Source organism: Calidris pugnax, unplaced genomic scaffold, assembly GCF_001431845.1.
Source record: "Calidris pugnax isolate Ruff unplaced genomic scaffold, ASM143184v1 scaffold71, whole genome shotgun sequence".
Lineage (NCBI taxonomy): Eukaryota > Metazoa > Chordata > Aves > Charadriiformes > Scolopacidae > Calidris > Calidris pugnax.
In genome coordinates this window covers 3,328,309-3,342,168 of record NW_015090882.1, presented here as the reverse complement: position 1 = coordinate 3,342,168, position 13,860 = coordinate 3,328,309, and the positions used below count along the sequence as shown (strand labels likewise).

Below are 13,860 nucleotides of genomic sequence, written 5' to 3'. Positions count from 1 at the left end.
TTTTTTTTTTTTTTTGTGGTTGGACTCGATCTCAAGGTCCCTTCCAACCATGAGGGTTCTGTGATTTATCCATTTAAGTCTCAGAAGGATTTGACAGGTCGCAGCCAGGTAATAGAAGTGATCGAAAGAGTTCACTTGGGTGAAGGCATCGACAGTGACAGGAAAAATGCCGAAACAGAAGAAATAAGAGTTTGAAGGGATGCTGTGGCAGGATGGAAGTAAGAAAAAATGCAGAGGGGCTGACTTGGTTTGGTTCATAGCTCTTTTATCCCATAAATCTTAAAATTACTTTAGAAAGTCCTTGAGGTTGGGCAACAGTGCAGGTTTGAAAGGTTACACCAGGTGCCCAGTGCTTCCGTAAATCAATAGCAAATCATAAAACCAACAGGAGAATTTATTGCTGGTGGCCCAGCGGCCCGGCCAGCTTTTTTTTTTTGTGTTGTTTTTTTTTTTTTTTTTTTTGGTGTTGGTTGGACTCGATGATCTCTGAGGTCCCTTCCAACCACTACGATTCTGTGTGAAATAAGAGTTTGAAGGGATGCTGTGGCAGGATGGAAGTAAGAAAAAATGCAGAGGGGCTGACTTGGTTTGGTTCATAGCTCTTTTATCCCATAAATCTTAAAATTACTTTAGAAAGTCCTTGAGGTTGGGCAACAGTGCAGGTTTGAAAGGTTACACCAGGTGCCCAGTGCTTCCGTAAATCAATAGCAAATCATAAAACCAACAGGAGAATTTATTGCTGGTGGCCCAGCGGCCCGGCCAGCGAGAGAAATACCTGGCTCGTCCTCCATATGATGCAATTGTGGCAGGGATGTCCTTTTTGGGGTTGTAAATCTCGAGGAGACGTGTCTGCTTGTCATTGAAGAGACGGCCGAGCTTGCTTCGTTCCTGGAAATAACCAAGCAAGCATCTTGGACCAAATTATCAGGTGGTTTGGTGGGGTCTCGATATTGTCGGACGTGCCAGCGGTTCACAGAGGGGAGGAGAAGGTGCTCTTTGCTTCCTGTTCCAAAGCATTCCAACCACGCTGCCGTGCGCGGCCAAAGTCCCTTTGACGCTCAGGAAGTCAGGGGGGTTGATATATAAAGCTCTGCTGGGTTTGCAGAACCTCTTTTTTTTTGGCACCTTTCCAGCCTGGAAGCGGCGATATAAATAGAGGAGCGTCTCACTATTTACTGGGGCCTTTTTTTTTTTTTTTTTTTTTTTGAAGTCTGCCTTCTATTCACGGGAAGGAAGAGCTTTGTGCCAGAGCTGTGATATAATAGCTGTTAAATACAAGGCTCAGGACCCAGTCCCTATGACGGGCTGAACCGCTTGACCGCGTCTCAATGGGATGCGAGCGAGCTCCGTAGCCTATAGCATCGCATCTCTTCTTAGCTGGTTGCTGACATCTGAATAAGGTTTGGCTCCATGAAAGCAGAGTTCAAGAGTAATCCATCCTCCCGCCTCCCCTCCCAGCTGTTCCTCTCTGCTAAAAGAAAAAAAAAAAAAGTTGCTTTTTTTTTTTTTTTTCTTTTTTTTTTTTTCTCCTTTTAGTCACATCAACAAAATGTTTGGGACCGTGGTGGTTGGAGTTGGAATTGCTGGCTTAGCACGGATCCGAGACTTGATGAATCCCATGCCTTCCAGCCCTTCTGAGCACCTGAAACTCCTCGGATTCGTATCCAGGTTAGAAATGTCATCTTCGCATGTTTAATATGGGTATTGTAATGTTTCTTTCTTCTGACGCACATGCCTTTCCCTGTGGGGGACTATTATTTGAGGGGAGCAGGGGGTGAATATCCAAAGTTTTATATTTCTCTTCTAATTAAGGCTGTCTGAAAAGGAAAGGTTTATGCAAAGATGGCTGTCATTTTGAGTGGCAGCTCGGAAATGAGCACAGGAAGCTTTGCAGGAGGGAACAAATAGGTTACCTCGGTGAGATACCTTGCAGAAATGACTAAAATGAAAGCGGAGAGACATTCTCACTGCGGGATCTGTGTGATAAAAGGAAATGCAATTCTGTCTGACTGAAATTTCCTGGAGGTTTAGGATGGTTTAGGACCATAATTACGCTAATGAGCTAATGTCTGCATGACATTTGTAGAAATGTTTGAAAAAAATAAGAAGTTTTATAGAGTTTTAAAAAGTGTTTTGGTTTTTTTTTTTAAAAAACATGTTATAACATGCCTGATGCTGCAACTTCATCATAAAATTCTATTATTTTTTTTTTGCAACCAGGTACTGAGCCTGTAGATGTCTTTAAAGAAAATCCCATCATTTAGTACTTCAGTAAGGTTGCCTTTTAGAGAGCAAGAGTTTTTCTCACTAGCTTGGAGCTGTGGAAATTTAGTGTAGACCTCCCTCTGAGCGTTCCTGCTAGGCTCTCTGCCCCATGACAGCGGAGCATAAAGGTTTTAAATAGATAGGCAGTACATGTATGGATCTCAGACTGCGAATGCATTTTCCAACTATATTTAAGTCATGCAGTCAGGCTTGTTTGAGACTGAAAGGACCCATTAGGTCATCCAGTTTATGTCCCTGCCAAATACACTCCTGGTTCCCTGCTTCCTTTGCTAGTGCTATGACTAGCTAGCCTTGGACAACACTAAGGATAGGATTGCCACCGAGAAACAGTGCTGTCGAAATGCACGGTTCACAGACAGCATGCTTGGAGATCTTGCCTTGCTCTTTGCATCCCAGTCACACACAGACGTGACCAGTCTTTGCTTTCAAGTCCTGCTTGTGGCCTACCTTCATGCCCTCTGTCACCTAACACTGCCAAGGTGCCTACTCCAGTCTTTGCTACACAGGGAGTGTGGAGATGTGCTCAGGGTGGTGGCCAAGAGAGCCTTCTCCTTCGAACCGACATGGGGTGTGTGTTACAGGTTGAAGCCATCACAACCACACGTCTGCTTTATATCTCTCCTGCTTGTCTGTACGTTTTGTAGTTGCATGTGTCCCTGCCAACTCAAGTGCTTTTGCCCGTGTCGTCCAGCACACTGGGGAGAAGTTCTCCCATAAGACCACCATCCTCTTTCAAGTCACTCTTATAAAATGGGTCTTTTGTAGGAACGCTTATTAAAAAAAAAAAAAAAAGAACAAAACCCAAACCCCACGCTATAACCAAACCCCACTTTACACTTCAATAGCAGGACAGTTTCTGTGCTGATACCACCACTTAGACACTGACCCATCTGTTTTGTTCTTTCGTGCACTCCACATCTGTCTGGAAGTGCTCATGCCCTTCCTGGATCACAGGCTGCCTTTGTTCTGCCCTGGTTGAACTCGTTGAGACAGTGTTCCAGGGGAGCAATGCATGCAGTTGGGAAGAACGGACTGTGATGGTTATGCTCTGGTTTGTATTGCAGGAGAAGTTTTGGCAATATTAACGAGGCCAAGCAGATTAGCCTGGAAGATGCTCTAAGAAGCGAAGAGATACAGGCAGCCTTCATCAGCACGGAGAACAGAAGCCATGAAGAAACCATCAGGTATTTTGAGAGTTGGTTTGTTTTCTTTTCCCTTTTCCCACTCTTTCCCCTACAATCTAGAAGCATAGAGGAGCTGTATAAAGCTGTTGCAGGAGAGGATGGGGACACTGGAGGAGAGACTTCCAGACTAGAAGCCTGAAATAAATAACAGCGAGTTCCCTAGAGCACCCAATAAGCCATGGAAGAGAGTAGGATTTAGGATGGATTCATTTCCCAAGTAGTTCCAATTGCTTACCTGTGCTGGATGGACAGAGAGTTTAAAACAGGATTCAAAGCCTTTCCTCACGGATTATTAGGGAAGGGCCCTCCATTGCCACGCTCCAGCCACTCGAGCGTCTGGACGTTAGAAATTGCGGTGCTCGATGCGGTGGCCTTCTAGTGACTTGCTGTAGGTGAGTGAGGGAACTCTGTGGAAAAAAAGAGAATTAAAACCCAGCTCTCCCAGTGTTTAAATGTGTGATGTAGCCACCACACCATCCTTGTTAAGAAGGTTGCTGTTTATTTCTGTTACTCTGTGTTGTGCATTTCTCCGCATGGGGCTGCCTGCGGGAGAGAGATGATTATGATGATACACTTTTTAAAGACTGACCTCCTGTCCCTTTCAGAATGTTTTTAGAAGCTGGGAAACACGTCCTCGTTGAGTACCCCATGGCTTTGTCTGCTAAGGCGGCCCATGAGCTCTGGGAGATGGCTGAGCAGAAAGGTAATGAATTTGTTCTCGAGAGCGTGAAGAGTATTACTTGTTGGGTAGCACCAAAGGCATCAAACTCAAAGGCAGGACTCCAGTCTACTATTAATGATGATGTACAAGGGAGTATTGCCTGTCTCAGAGACATGTCAATCTAGGATTTAAGATGTGTGCCGATGGGGAAATAAACACACGCGTGTCAGTGCGAAGAGTGAGGTGTGGTTGCCCTCAGAAAAGCCCTGGTCTCCTCTTATGACATTAAGAATGCAGTTAGAGAAGGAAACTTCTGTCAGAGTGATATTAAAGCACTTTGTGAGTGTAGCCATCGCATCTCCCTGTCCTCTCTCTCCCTGAAAATAGAACTGGAAACAGCTCCCGTACCTTCTAGCGTTTGTGATGTGCTGGTCACACACAGCTGCTCATGCTATTGTAGGCCAGAATGGAATCCCCCTCTGAAAGGCAGCTTGTCTCTGAGCAAAATCTCTTTATTTCTGGAGAGTGTGTGGTCCCATCCCTCCGGTGCCAAGGGTCAGAAGCTGGCAGTTCAGCCGAGGCCAGTGAGGATGTACGGGGCTGCAAGGAAAAGCACAGTGCCGGGCAGGAGCAGGCAAACCATTTGGACAAGCTGCACTATTTATACCACTGCTTCTTCAAAATTTCCTTTGTGGCTTTTGTCCTAAAGCACCGGAGGTGTAGGATTTCTGCTTTGCTGTTTCCCTGTGCCCACATCACTTACTGCCTCGTTGCTGGCCAAACGGCTTCCCGTTGAGCAGAATTTATGCCTCTTCTCTCAAAGCAGCGGCGGTTACTGTCAGCAGCCTGAATTGACTCTCCTGGAAACATTCCAGGAGAACACATTCTGAATGAGGGCCACGTTCGACATGTATGGGATAGCTTCTATTCCAAAGCAGCCCAATTAATTTGCAATGGAGGGAGGCGCTCCTTAACATATTGTTACAATCTGGGTCTGAGTACTATGCTGTTTTTCCCCTCCTCCTTTTTCTTTCCTGCTACCCTGGGAGAAAAAATGCAGAGCAAGGAAATGGTGGGGGGAAAGAGGCCAAGAATTAATCCGTCTTTTACTTTGAAGACTAATGTTTCAGCCTTAGTTGGGTGTTGGGTTTCATTACAGAGTTTCTGTTACACATAGTGGGTACTGTTCCTGTAGTCTCTGTATTTGTTGTCTCCTGAAAATCCTTAACCCAGATTAATGCCTCAGTGCAGAGCACATGTTTGGTTTTCTTCCTGACATTTTGCCAGCTGTGCATGAGAACGTTTCTAAGTGAGTTCCCACTGGTGGCTGGTGAACCCTTTACTGCTTAGATGAGATTTTGATTCACCCAGAAAGCTCTCATTGAATCTGTCCTGATTTATGGTGGGTTTTGGTTTTTGTTTTTTAATGGCAGGTAAAGTCCTTCATGTGGAGCACATCGAACTTCTGACTGAAGAGTACAAGCAGCTGAAAAAAGAGGTGGCTGGGAAAGACCTGGTGAAGGGAACGCTGCATTTCACAGGTCAGTAGCTGTGAGGAAATCAAAGTCCATCTGGGTTTGTCTGCCTGCTCCACGGGGATGCCAGTCCTTCCAGGCTTCATTCAGTCCTTTTAGATGAGAGTCTTTAAGTTGACTAGAGATGCAGGTATCAGTTCTGGATATTTCCATGGATTTCCATAGATGTTTCCATGAAATACCAGAACTGTCTGGAAAACACCTTTGCCTTAACGGTTGTTTTCTATGGGCTGTTGCTTTGCTAATCTCTTTCTGCTGTCTGGTGAAGAAAGCAAGCCCATGCCTTGTTGTATGGAGGGAAGAACACATCTTCATCCCTTCTGTGCTTTGGTGGTAGTGACCAATTTCTCATTCATATTGGTCTCAGAGAAGAGGATGAGCTCTAAGGAAGTGTCCCAATTTCTAGTTGGGTACCTTTAGTCTTCTGTGCTGCTATTTGCCCCAGAAGACCTAAGAGAGATTTTCGAGCCAATGTTTTCTCCCTGCTTTATTCCCTTGTTGAATCCACATACACCCTCCCATCCTCAGCATGTCCTGGAGGGTTTGTTTGATATGTACATTGTGCAGCCTTCTCTGTCATAGCTCAACAACTGATCCATGTCAAGGTTGATCATGTTTGTTGACTTTCCCACTCGGTCCATCCACTCCTGGCCTTTCTACACCTCGGTCTCTAAGCCTGCCACACTGCAGTTTCTTCAGCCTTTCCTATGCAGAGGACTTCATTCTCTTTCCCATTTCTCAAGACTTTCTGTTGCTGTTGCACCAGGTAGCGTCCTCGATGAAAACAAAACAGGATTCCCGGCTTTCAGTGGAATTGCCCGACTGACTTGGCTGATTGACCTCTTCGGAGACCTCACTGTTACCTCTGCCACCAGAGAAAAGCAGAAGGATAAGAATTATTCCAGAATGACCGTTCACTTTCAGACGGCAAACAAGAAGTGAGTAAAATGGCCATGGCAGCAGGGGAGTCGGGCTGCTTGGGTATCGGCTGCAGGAGTTCTGCATCCCCCCTTCCATTTGTGCAAACAGAATAGGGGGATGCTGGCCTGAAAGTGTACAAGAGAAACAGACTTTACAGTGATTTTTATAGCAATCACCATAAAAAGAGCCACCACCAAACAACGTCTGCTGAGGAGCAGGTTTGAATAGCTCTTTTCTGATGTCTAAATGCAGGAATGGGCCCGTAATGCATTTTACGATTCCCAAGACTGAAAGACCCTTCTCTTGCACTCAGAAAAATTATTTAGAGGCAGGATATTTTTTGCTTAGCATCAGGCATTCTAGTTGTATGGTGAAAGCTAACCTTCCTTTAAAGGTTGAAAATATATGACTGTTTGAAAAGGTAATGTAGTAGTCATAATACTTAGCTTATAGCACTGTAATGCTTGTGCTAATATGTAGTACTAGCTGGAGGTTAACATAAAATTGCACATTTCGAGCAGAAATATAATGAACTACTGAAAGGCCAATAAGCAAAATTTGCTCTTGACTAATGCAGGCTCCACAGTCCTGGGGTTTCTTTGATTTTTCCTGAGTAGGTTGTCAGTCTGTCTCCCATTTCTTGTCTTTTTGCTGTTTTTGTTCAAACAGAATCCAGCAGCCAGGATTGCTTGTCATTTTTTCCAATCATTGCCTTATGACTTTCTTGCAGAAAACTCTTTTGGTGATGCATTTTATAATAATCAGTTTGATCTCCCTTTTACTACATGATAACAGTAGCCTTGCTATCAAATAGTATTTCATACCGTGGATTGAGTACTCAACTTAGTCCAAAGTCTGGTAGTGTATTTTGCTGGAAACTCCAGTTTGCTCATTCTGGGCCATCCTCATGGAGGTCAAGTCCTTTCAGTTGGGTTGAAGTTGCTTATGAGGACATTTTACTGCATGCTATAGGTGCAACTTGAGAATTGTCTGATGTTAAAAGGTATCAAGAATTTACTCAAGTGCTATATGTGTCCTAGGAGGTGGGAATAGTGATGGAACAATTTGTTCCTTTCCCTTTGCTCCTGTTTTTTCTGTTTTTCCACATATAGTGCACACTACCTTTGAGCCAGATGACCCCCTTCTAGGCATATGATGAGACATATGAGAAGACTGGGGAGAGCAAGGGAAAATTAGACCCCAGGGGAAAATATAATTATTCTGGCCTGTCTTTATCTGTAATAAATTACACCTTTTTGTTTTGGTGCAAGTATACTGCTGGAATGCCTAAAACAAAAAAAAACCCACAAAACTAAAACGAAAAAAAAAACCACCCGTAACACAAATGCTTACTTCTTTAAGAATTTCAGATAGGTGTGTTGTTTAAAAAGTAATAACCTGAAGGACTAGCTATTTGGGGAGTGAGCAATTTGAACTGTGTGCTCATTTGAACTGTGAGTTAAGCATTTTATCAGCCGGTCCTACAAAGCCCACAGCAGTTCATTGAGGGATTAGCATCTTCTCTTAGCAACCTTCCTCTCTCTTTTAAAGAAAACCTCATTCCTAATTCCTTTCGAAACGTGGTCGTGAGAGGACAGCACTCTCTACACAAGCTCTGTTTACCCTCTTAGGGGTTTGCCAGTAACACGAGTAGCTGTAAAGATCTGTATGGAGTGAGGTTTTGAACTAATTCCAGCAGGTGGAACTCGCGGGTGGCTCAAACGTTTCCCTGCCTCTCCTGTCTCCTAGGTTGTCCCCAGCTGCTACGTGTGATATTTGCTAGATGCAGAACCACCTCTGGATTACTGGGGTGTTTTTCCTGCTCCACACCACTAACAGCTTTTCCTAGCCCACCACTCCCTATTTGTAGGGGGGTCAGTGAGTGTTTTGTCACCGCGAGCGTTTTAATGGCCCTGGGGACAGCCAGCTTTATGCCTCTGGGATAATTTACGCCGACTGGAAAGTCACATAGCGTTCCTGCCTTCTCTGGGGTGGTGGGGCCGTATTTCCTGCTGACCTTCCCCCATTGACGTCAGTGGAGTTACAGCAGGAGAGAATTTGGCCCCCTCTCCATCCAGTGAAGTTACAGCAGGAGAGAATTTGGGCCCCCTCTCCATCCAGTGAAGTTACAGCAGGAGAGAATTTGGGCCCCCTCTCCATCCAGTGAAGTTACAGCAGGAGAGAATTTGGGCCCCCTCTCCATCCACTGAAGTTACGGCAGGAGAGAATTTGGGCCCCCTCTCCATCCAGTGAAGTTACAGCAGGAGAGAATTTGGTCCCCTCTCCATCCAGTGGAGTTACAGCAAGAGAGAATTTGGTCCCCTCTCCAATCCAGTGAAGTTACAGCAGGAGAGAATCTGGCCCCCTCTCCATCCAGTGAAGTTACAGCCTGGCGGTCATGGTGGTGGGGTTCACAGCTCTTAAATTTGCCCAACTTTTATTTTCCTGACGGATGGGAAAGGTCTGCACCTTCCCCGGGAGCTACCTCGTCCTTTTTCGAAAGGCACAAACACACTAACCTTGGGAAATGGGGTTAATTCAGCCTGTTATGTATTTATTCAGCCTGTTAATTCAGCCCCGTTATTCAGCCTTGGTAAATAAAGCAGGTGCAGGAGGTGGCAGCCGGTGCAGGGGTTGTTAAGCAGGGATTTGTGCAAAGGCTACAGTCAGTCTGAGCTGCTGCAGCCCGTCCTGGCTGCTCGTCCACCTGTCGGGTGGATTTGGGAGGTGTGTGTGTGTGTGTCAGTGCCTGACACCCAGCTCTCTGAGAGATGTGTTTCCAAGAGAGCGGAGCCGACAGCCTCTCTGGGATAAAACACTGGGCAATCCAGGGAAAAGCCAAACCTCCACTGACATGCTTTGGGGCTGCGGTTCCCTGTCCCAGGATTTCAGAGCTTGGAGGCAAAAAATGTCAACACTGAATGTTCACCACAAGATAACGGTTTGGGCAATGTCTCTTTTGATGTTAACTAAGGGTAAAGCCTAATTGTCTAATCCCCATCCGAGGTAAGGTCGCCCTTTTCGACTGCGCAAAAAACATTGGCATTTTCAAAGTGTGAGAAGGAAGAGGTTTAAAAGAAATTGAAGACGTTTTCTTGAACACACTATCTGGCAATAAATGTTTGAAATTGTAAGCTTAGATCTCAATGCAAACAATGTCTAAAAAAAAAAGAACAACCTTCACATTGAACAGCCATAAAAAATGATGTAATACATGCTTTCTACAGAAATTGCTGCATAAAATATTAAGCTGGGTGGACCCGAAATTCTTTTGAGCATGAAACCATTTTAATTCTTTTGCAGGCGTGAAGAGTGTTCACTCGATTTTGGTTTATTGAACTAGGGCAGTCCGAGAGGAACTTTTTTTTGCAGAAAGAGGGATTGGAAAAGCAGAAAATCTCTTCTAATCTCTGTATAGGATGTAACTAGGAGAGCTCTACCAGTCTCTAAAATCTGGAAAGTCTAAACAATCATCAAAAGCCAGGGTGGTTTCTTCACTGCAGAGAGTGCTTGCTTTGTAAAAAGTCTGTATAAAAGTAGTTTGTTACTTTTTACTTAAACTTTCTTTTTATTCTTTAACTGTCCAACATATTTAATGTGGATTTATTGAGGTACCAAAAATGCATCATTTCTGGCTACATCCGTAGCCAGAAAATACTTCGATTCAAGTCTTTAATGAAAATGGGTAAATTATCTATTAAAAAAACCAGCAGCTCTTCATAATTTTCTGACATAAAATACAGCTGCAAAATTGCTTAAATAAAGGGCAGCCTTGCAGCATATGTATCTTTATAGCGAAAAAAGGGACTGATTTCAGCATAGAAGTTGTTGTTAATTAAAAATTAACATGTTTTGGTTACCAGTCAAGTAGAATGAACCTCTCTTCGGGAAAATAACTAAAAATCCAATCACAGAAGATGAATCTATTAGTAAAACCAACATTTTCCTGCTCAGTGATCTAAATCAGTCGTTTTAATCATTTTTGATTAAATTCTGCCCTCTCTGTATGATTGTGCTTCTGGTTCAGTGGCTTCCCCAAGCTAGAGGAGAAGACAACGTACGCCTGAGCCTGGTCGTTGGGGTGCATCTGCTCTAGATGACCCCAGGGAGGTGACCCAGCATTGATGCTGCCTGTTTTGGGTCATATTGTGGATGGGATTACATGGTGGAGGATCTTATGGTGGCTTCTCTCACACCTGCCCGGTGGTGTCTTTATACCTGCCTACCTGAGATAAAGCAGCTTGGAATAGCTGGCCTGAACCCTCTGTTGCTGTTTGCTGGCATGAAAACATAAAGCCAGCTCTGTTGAGTCAGGTCAATAGCCAGCCCCTCGGGGAAGGAGGATGAGAACATAGAGAACACGGGGTGATACAACCCTCAAGCACCCTTCTGGCCCGCAGTGAGACGTAGCCTTGGGGCTTCCTAAAATGCACAGTGTCTTTGCATTTATTAGTCTTCTGAGGAATTTTTTTTTGATGCATTTTTGCAGGCTGTGATTTGAATCCTTTTTTGATGCATTTTTGCAGGCTGTGATTTTAATCCTTTCTTTTTTTTTTCTTTTTTTTTTTTTTATCCAATTGTTCTGTTCAGCCAAGTTCATCTGGCCAGGCTTAACGTGTAGGGGCTGTGTGTGTGGCAGTGCAGGTGAGCAAGGAATAATTGATACGATGATCTGAATATAGAAACTGGATCCTAAAGCATAAAAGATGAGAGGTGTGGAATCATTAGGCTGAATGCTCTGCAGAATGTGTTCAGGGTAGACTGACAAGGGCTTTCATTCCGGATCTAATGATATTGAAGATTTAATGGGCAGTACTTGGAGACAGAATTTATTCTTCCGTGCTATTGATGCCCTCGTAAGTTGTGAGTGGCAGGCTAAAGTGGGCCATAAAGGACTGTGGAAAGGCCATCAATAACCAAGTAAGAAAAATAATGTGCATCCTCTAAACACAGGCAGTAGTAAGTGCTGATGAACGAGCTGCAGAAAGGTAATGGTGTGGTTTAGGCAGTTGACAAAAGAGCAGGAAGGGAGGATCGTGGCTGTGTTGAGGACCATTCCTCAAAGCCTTGGCAAATATTTGCAGTGTTGGGAGTCTGTTGAGGGCCCTGAAGTGATGCAGCACCTCCCATAGCTCCTTTCTCCTCAGCTGAGCTGGGAAGTCAGGGAAGGTCCCGTGAGCTATGCCAGTTGATAGCCAGCAGCACCGATGCTTGACCTGGAGGCTGTGGCTATCCCATGGGCATAAGGCAGGACTTGGATTAAGAAAGATCTGCCCGAGGGTCTGTGTGGCTGAAACAGGCAAAATTGGCATCTTCTGGTGTCATCTCTAGGATCAGCTCGGAGCTCCCAGTGAAGAGAGAGAAACATATTTGAAAAGTTCAGAAAGAGTACAGATGTTCGTGTCTGCATGAGTGAGCTTGTCGTCTGTCCAGCCCATCCTAAAGAGGTGGTGTTCAGCTCGCATGGTGGCACCTGGGTCATCACCCTGTATCTGAGTGATGATTATTCTTGCTGGAGGACTGAGCAGACATCGAGGGCCTTGTGAGTTTAGCTGTAACTGACAGCTCTGGCTGTGAGGAAATGGGCACAAACTTGAACATAAGAAGTTCCACCTAAACATGAGGAGGAACTTCTTTCCTGTGAGGGTGGCAGAGCCCTGGAAGAGGCTGCCCAGGGAGGTGGTGGAGTCTCCTTCTCTGGAGACATTCAAACCCACCTGGACACATTCCTGTGCAATGGGCGCTGGGTGGACCTGCTCTGGCAGGGGGTTGGAGTAGATGATCTCCAGAGGTTCCTTCCAACCCCATATCATTCTGTGAATCATGCACAAGATATTTGGGTGTTTAACAGCACTTTCCATCCAAGTCTACAAACAAGCAGATTAAACTTCTCTCTTACCTGTGAGATGGCTGGTCACTGCTGCCTTCACTTGGTACAGAGGGAAAAGAAGCTGGAGTGAGCTTAGATGGTGTGCTAAAAGTCCTGGCGTGAAGCAGTGGCAGAGTTAAGACTATGACCCGATGTTCAACTCGGTAACCACAAGGCAACGTTGGTCACAACATGTTACCTGAATATGCAAAGACTGAAACTTTAAAATGGTGCATTTACTAGGGTATTTTCTGTCAATGCTGAGGAAAAAAGGTGTAAACTATAACTGTTGATTCCATTTCTTCATAACTACTCTTCTTCTTCTCTGCTCCTCCCCACTAGACCTCTGACTTGGATTGAAGAAAGGGGACCAGGGATGAGACGTGAAAAGAAAATCAACTTCTGTTTCACAAGTGGTTGCCTGGAGAACTTCCCTCAAGCCCCGAGGTCTGCTGTGGGCCTTTTCATGCAGGATCAGAACCTCTTTGCTAAAAAACTGCTGGGCCAGGTATCCAAGGAGGAGCTGGCTGCTGAGAAGTGGCGAATTTTGCGGTGTCTTGACCTCGCTGATGTGATCCAACAGCACTGTGAACAGCCAGAGAAAATCTGTCCCTGAGACTGCTCTTAGGGAAGGAGGAACACGGCAGATGGGAGAGCTGTAGGGCTAGGGCTCACTCTTGCCATCAAGCAGTTGCTGTTTCTGTTTCATGACCTTCTTTATCACTAGTTGTGACTCCTAGGCTCTCTGGGTGGGCTGGAGAGCCTGGGCTATACCCTGTGCCTTCTGGTGTGTGCCAGAATAAAGCAACATTACCCTGCTCCGATGCATTGCCGTCCTTCCAGGCAGGTAGGAACCCAGCAGCAACAAGCTTTCCTGTGGTTGCTTCCACACCATTCAGTTGGAAATGTCCCTGAGAGTGCCTCCTGCAGGACTGCAAATACTGGGCACGATTTTCCCTCCTGAGGGTTTGGTTTTTTCCCCCCCTCTATCCAGATACGTCTGAAAATGAGATGCATCTCATCATTCATTAGAAATGTTAGCTAGGATGAAGTTGTAGGTGGGTTTTCCACCTCTTCATATGAATCTGCAGAACTTGTGCCGCCACAGTCCTGACCTTATCTTCCAGGTGCCCTGAACTGTTCTGTGAGTTTGCTCCAATTAGGAGTTGTGCCTGTTTGTTGGAGGGTTGGTTTTTTTTTTGTTGGGTTTTTTTGTTGGGTTTGGGGGGTTTGGGAGTTGTGCCTGTTTGTTGGAGGGTTGGTTTTTTTTTTGTTGGGTTTTTTTGTTGGGTTTTGGGGTTGGGTTTTGGGGGTTTGTTTTTTTCTTTTCACACTGGAAATCATCTGCCTTCGAACAGAATCTACATTGGTATCAAACCAGACCAGAAGAAATATCTTGTCTCT

General features: G+C 45.0%; 1 protein-coding gene across 2 annotated transcripts in view; it reads left to right on the top strand.

The window, feature by feature from the left end:
* The window catches only part of BLVRA (biliverdin reductase A), a 43,710-nt gene extending 30,435 nt beyond the window's left edge, over nt 1-13,275 (top strand). For both annotated transcript variants that reach the window (XM_014946991.1, XM_014946992.1), the window contains exons 2-7: nt 1,537-1,668; nt 3,351-3,470; nt 4,076-4,173; nt 5,565-5,672; nt 6,433-6,604; nt 12,799-13,275. In XM_014946991.1, coding sequence (XP_014802477.1) covers nt 1,550-1,668; nt 3,351-3,470; nt 4,076-4,173; nt 5,565-5,672; nt 6,433-6,604; nt 12,799-13,072 — 891 coding nt within the window. In that variant the 5' untranslated portion in view covers nt 1,537-1,549 and the 3' untranslated portion in view covers nt 13,073-13,275. The remainder of the gene's footprint in view (nt 1-1,536; nt 1,669-3,350; nt 3,471-4,075; nt 4,174-5,564; nt 5,673-6,432; nt 6,605-12,798) is intronic.
* The last annotated feature ends 585 nt before the right edge of the window (nt 13,276-13,860 follow it).